This window comes from Phragmites australis, chromosome 9 (genome assembly GCF_958298935.1).
Source record: "Phragmites australis chromosome 9, lpPhrAust1.1, whole genome shotgun sequence".
NCBI classification, from domain to species: Eukaryota; Viridiplantae; Streptophyta; class Magnoliopsida; order Poales; family Poaceae; genus Phragmites; species Phragmites australis.
The window spans coordinates 18125910-18132116 of record NC_084929.1 but is presented as its reverse complement, the minus strand read 5'-3'; the positions used below and the strand labels follow the sequence as shown (position 1 = coordinate 18132116).

General features: G+C 44.1%; 1 protein-coding gene across 1 annotated transcript; it reads left to right on the top strand.

The window, feature by feature from the left end:
* Positions 1–1751: 1751 nt before the first annotated feature.
* LOC133928709 (pentatricopeptide repeat-containing protein At2g30100, chloroplastic-like) lies at positions 1752–3902 on the top strand. The gene is made up of 2 exons (XM_062375166.1): positions 1752–2513; positions 2751–3902. Exons 1-2 carry the CDS (start codon positions 1821–1823, stop codon positions 3522–3524), a joined length of 1467 nt encoding a protein of 488 aa, XP_062231150.1. The 5' UTR covers positions 1752–1820; the 3' UTR covers positions 3525–3902.
* Positions 3903–6207: the final 2305 nt, after the last annotated feature.

Below are 6207 nucleotides of genomic sequence, written 5' to 3'. Positions count from 1 at the left end.
TGTGCGTGTTAGGGGAGGTGGAGTGAGTAGCCAGAGAGCTGACAGTCAGTTTGTGATTATACAGTGAGTTTGTGACATTCAGTGTAAGCTTCACTAAAAAAACTGCTAGATCCTATTCTGACATCACCTTTTTTGCTAGAGAAAGATATGTATGTAACTCATGAAAATCTAAAACTGAATAATGTGATGGGATATTTTTGTTCTATTCTGATTTAATCTATGTACTAAAAACATATCTATTAACACAAAATTCAAGGATTTAAAGGAACTGATCCGATAGGCTGGCTGAATTCTCACTTCTAGAAAACAGTGTTCCCAATGGAATTTCCTAGTACTTTTATACCACCTTCGGAGCTCATGACACTTTCATGCAATCAATTCTGTAAAAATGCCTCGCTAGCGGTTGAGAGAAATCGTTTGTGCTAGTCACCAGTCTTAATTAGGATACCCACTCACCCAAGATCTATCGTCTTGTTCAAATATTTGGTTTTCCACTATTCAGGAGATTTACTATGGAGGAAGAACTGAAGACCAAGTCTGAGCTTATTGCCAAGCACAAGAAGCTGATTGAAGGGTGGCGGAAAGAACGAGGGTGGGATTGGTTGTTTATATAAGTTTTGTCTATATGGATCGTATATACAGGTTGAGAGAAAGTAGACTGAGTGAAATTATTTTTTTTGAAAAAAGAGTATTTGGTTTATTGTATCTATCTAGACAGACTGAGCTGGGTTTCTATTTGGTTAACCAAATCTAAGGCAGCATGAGTGGATGCAAGAGTTAGGACTGTGATTGGTTGCTCATATAAAAATAATTTTATGATACTGATAAATAGGTTCGTCTGCATGAGCGAATGCAGGAGCCTATATCTGTCGAACCAGGATACAGAGGGAAGCTCTCCTGAGTCACACTGCGAGCGTATTTTGATCTGTTAGGATAATCTAAAACAGTGTATATGAGTAACTAAATACATTTCTTTTTAAAATTATATGTATCTCTAAATTAGATTGCTTCTATACGTATTTCTCTTTAAAATTATACGTATCTCCTAAATTACCTTGAAGGAGTAGCTAGGCAATCACATCGAGCTTGAAAGAGTTTGAGAAATGTGATTCGATGACCATGAATCTGTAGGTGACCAAATATTATGTTTGCCCTAGAACATGTGTACATCAAGCAGACACCCACCGTAACATGCTTTTAGGATCTGACTATTCTGGTGAACACGTAATATTTGTAACCAAAATCGCTTATCGATGTTTGGTGTTGCTTATGGTAATTCTGTATGAACATGTAATATTTGTAATTGACTTGTTTCAGGATCATTTATATTTTATTATTATAATCTCTAGAAAAAACAATACTTTCATACGTTAAAAATTCTTATAAAAATTTTATGTATCGTATTTAGTACAACAAAACAATCATTAATATTTATATGTAAAAAATAGTATACATTTAACACTATAAAAGTATCGTTGATAATTCTCTCAAAAATCTCTCGTTACTAAATCTGTAGTCATTCTGCTAACTAAATAACTTTTCTATCAGCTTCAACTCCACCACAGATACACCGAATTTTTAGAGCAGAACTAAAAAAACTTAGTGAAACCAAACAAGCCCTGTGTACACAGCAAGTCACGCACGCACGCTCGGCCAGTGAACCGTTCGGCGGTCCGTCGCTGGCGCTGTATCCCCTGTCCCGGTCGCCATCGCCATCACCATTCCTTCCTTCGCTTCGGCCACGTCTCCTCCGTCCTCCCCCCCGCGCCCCAACACACACACATCAACAACCAAGCCTCCAAATCCTCCGCCTCACTCCCATGCCCTCCGCCCACCCCCACCCCCATTCCATGGCGCTCTCCTCCCACGCCGCCGCGGCGGTCGCCTTCCCTCAGGCCACCCGCCGCCTCCCCGCGTCCTCCGTCTCCCCCCGCCCCCCGCCGCCCTCGCGTTCAGTGCGCCTCGACCGCGCTTCGGCGCCGCTGGCGCCCCTCTCCCCCGCCAGCGCCGCGGCGCCCGACGGGCTCCTCGCTGCCGCCATCGAGCACATCGAGCGCGAGCCGGCATCCGCCGAGGCGCCACTCGCGGCGCTGTCCCCGCGGGAGCTGCAGCTCGTGCTGGTCTACTTCGCGCAGGAGGGGCGTGACGCCTACTGCGCGCTCGAGGTCTTCGACTGGCTACGCCGCGCCAACCGCGTCGACGGCGAGACCATGGAGCTCATGGCCGCCATCGCCTGCGGCTGGATCGAGCGCCTCGTCGGGTCCGGCGGGGACGTGGCCGACGTCGCCGCGCTGCTAGGGGAGATGGACTGCGTCGGGCTGCGACCGGGGTTCAGCCTCGTCGAGAAGGCCGTCGCGCTCTACTGGGACCGCGGGGAGAGGGAGCAAGCTATCGAGTTCGTCAGGGACGTGCTCAGGAGAGGGGGGCTCGGCGCCGGCGCAGGAGGGGAGTACAGTGGCTCCGGCGACGGCGAGCGGGGAGGGCCTGTCGGCTACCTCGCCTGGAAGATGATGGTAATCGGCCCTGTCTTCCCTTCCTTGCGGTTTTACCCGTTTTAATTTGCGCTTGTTTTGTCCCGAACATTCAGCTTTTGTGCAATTGTTGGTCCTGGGTTACTGCTTACTAGTACATCATTTTCTTCTAATCATGTGCTGAAAGCAGCATAGATGTCTGATGTTCTGAAGTTTAACTTGATCTGTGCTTCTTGCATCCTTTAGTTTTGATTTTTGGTGTTACTTTTCTTCTGACAGATGGATGGGGACTATCGGGATGCTGTCAAATTGGTCATTGAATTTAAGGAGAGTGGGTTGAAACCCGAGGTGTATAGTTATCTCATTGGGTTGACTGCCTTGGTTAAAGAGCAAAAGGAATTCTCAAAGGCTCTGCGTAGATTGAATTCATCTGTGAAGGATGGCTCAATTTCTGAACTGGATGCTGAGCGCATGCACAGTATTGAAAAGTATCAATCAGAATTGTTAAGTGATGGTGTTCTTTTATCAAACTGGGCAGTACAGGAAGGCAGCAGTGAAGTTCTAGGACTTGTGCACGAGAGGCTCCTCTCGTTGTATACTTGCGCTGGTCGTGGCTTGGAAGCTGAGCACCAACTTTGGGAAATGAAAATTCTTGGTAGAGAACCTGATACACAGCTCTATGATGTTGTATTGGCCATTTGTGCATCTCAAGGGGAAGCTGCTGCTGTACGCAGATTGCTTGCAGGAGTCGAGTCAACCAGTGCTGGAAGAAGGAAGAAGTCCATGTCATGGCTCCTGCGAGGCTATGTGAAAGGCGGCTTTTATCTAGATGCCTCGGAAACACTCATGCAGATGCTCGATATGGGCTTATTTCCTGATTACCTGGATAGAGCTGCTGTACTGACCGCACTGCGGAGAAACATACAGGAATCCGGCAGCCTAGAATCATACATGAAACTCTGCAAGCGGCTGTCCAAGACAGATCTGATTGGACCTTGTATCGTGTATATATACGTACACAAATTCAAATTGTGGATGATGCACATGCTTTGAAGGCTCCAACGAAACCTTGCATCATATACCTGTTCGTAGCATGGGTGGTCCAAATGCTTTCAGGGCTCTGACGAACAAGACATAGAAGCTCCGACTACGGTGAACGTTGGTACATAATTACGGTTCTTGTATATTTTTGACCAAGAAACGAGCCGCTCATCCTAAGCAGGGGTATTGTCGTACTTCTGAACAGAGTACATATGGTACATGTGAATTTTCAGTGTTCCTGTTACCAAATGCAGTTGGTGTTGAAAGCCGCTAGCACGTAGCACCTATAGCTACTGCAGGAGATCTGCAAGATGGAAAAGATTGTTGATAAATGTACATTTCTGTTGTGACTTCTACTTGTAAAGTTGCGCTGATTTACATTCGATCTTTTGGATTGGTTGTGCTGTGCCTTTCATTAGAACGAAAAATGGAGCGCCTCTCTGTGGCTGGTTGGCGTAACAGAGGTAACTGGACTGAAGCATAGACATGTTTCTAAGAAAGATAGATCGTTTATATTATTCCTTTGCAGATCCAGAGAGTACGCCTAGTCCGCCTTGGCAAAAAGTTATTAGTGGCACTATATAATATGAGTATTTTGCAGTTTCAAATATACCAAAAATATGTTTGTTTCATTGTGTTTATTTGGATTTGTTTAAAAAATTATGATACTCACTACAGATGAGAAGGGAAGTTCACATTACAGTGACGACATACATATTCCTCTCAAGAAGAAATTATGTGTAGAAATGAAAAAGCACAGCAAACACCATTGGGAGAACTGGCGTTCAAGCAAGTTTGATATTATGAAATCATATGTACAATGATACTGCTGCTTCCGTGAGGTCATTAATAGAAGGAAAAAAATTAAATGCTAATGTTGGCTAGCCACCTAAAGTTTGTTTATTAATGTATTCTTCAACCGGATCTTAAATGCTAATGTTGGTTAGCCACCCAAAGTTTGTTTATTAATGTATTCTTCAACCGGGAACACTGGGACCAACACGAGAAGAACAAGCATCCTCTCTCATTCACTCTCCATTGTGGATTTCGGTCACTTTTCGTAGCATAACACCATCGTTTTGAGCTTGTTTGATGGGCAGTGATCTCAGATCAAACCACGTGGAAAATAGCATGGAGAAATTTCTTGGTCTACTCTAGCCTGTGAGTGCATTCGAATGAGGCTGGGTCAAGTTTTAAAACTCGGTAAAACCCTCGGTCACCTTACATAGTACATACTAGTGATTATACGGTAATCGGCCTTGTAACCGGTTCTTTTATTTAGATGTTGGATTTATATATTTATGTTTGTAGAGCACCAAAATAGACATAAAATGCAATTCTTTCAATTATAATTGTGATTGTGAATGAACAAATTTAATTGTAAACTAATTAGTGCAAGGCAATCTAAAATAAAGTAAAGCTCATAACTCATATCATATATTGTTCCAAAAGTAACACTTAATGATGCATTCCTTAGCAGTTAATACCTGCACCTTTAGCACTAATCCCCTAGTACCTAGTCAAAAGAAACATTGGCACTCATCCATATGACATAGTTATGTGTTATCACTAACTAAGAAAATGGTTATTTTTGCCACAATGCACTTGGTTGATAATTGTTGGGGGAACGGATCATGGTCCCACAATATTCATGCTTCGCCAAGAGAAGATACCCTTCGTCTATACAGTGAAGGTTGCAAACACCCTTTGCTACCCAGCGAAGGCCCCAAACACCCTTCGCCGTCATAGCGAAGGCTTAAAGTATACCCTTTGCTGGGATTAAAAGACCGAAGGGAAGGAGCAGGCCTTTGGGGGGAAGATTAGAAGGAGTGAAAGGTTAAGGATTCAGGCAAAGGCACCCGTCCGAATTAAAACATATGTACTCATTGGGTATCGATGTACATTAATACCCTCCGGGCCTGTATAACCCACAAGGGCAAATTTGTAAGAAGCTAGAAGGCTAACAGTGGTTATTTTTACTACTGAACACATACTCTTTCCTCGCTACTCTCGGATCCTTATAACCTTCGCGCCTAACCCTTTCAGGCTAAGACGTGAAGTCCCCTTCTTACTTGTTTGTATCTGTATCCACAACAATAATATATTTGTAATTTGTATAGAAAAATACAAAACACTATTCTAATATAAGCACTAAGTCATGAGGTTTATTAACCACCTTGTACTCGGCCTGGTAGCTAATCAGGCCGATTAATCGATCGGTCGGCTATGCCGAGTAAACTTGTTAAGTATCCAGTTTTGCATACTCGTAACAGTTAGGCCACCTGTTATGAGTATTGGAAGAGTGCTCAGCCTGTTAGGCTGTTAGACCTGTTTTTAAAACGCTGGCCTAGCAGCATGGGACGTGGAGTTCCTAGCCAAGGCGACCCAATCTGTGGCAGAGAAGAAAATGTCTCAATGGTCAGGAAAAATTCCCCACGTGACATAGGGGCGTCGACTCACCTTCCTCGGTTGGTCATGTATCATGGCAAGATGATTAGAGGTCAATACAACTACAACATTGCTAATATAAACATCATCGGTCCACCTCACCTCCGGATTGCTGGTGCCCTTTGCCTTGCCAGATCATTGGCCTCTTCGCTTTGGGTGACGTTGGCAGCCTGATGGCAGTGGTAAATGTTGGGGGTCATTATTAAGGACTACGATGGTCTTTGGCTTAATCAGTACAATCTTCCAA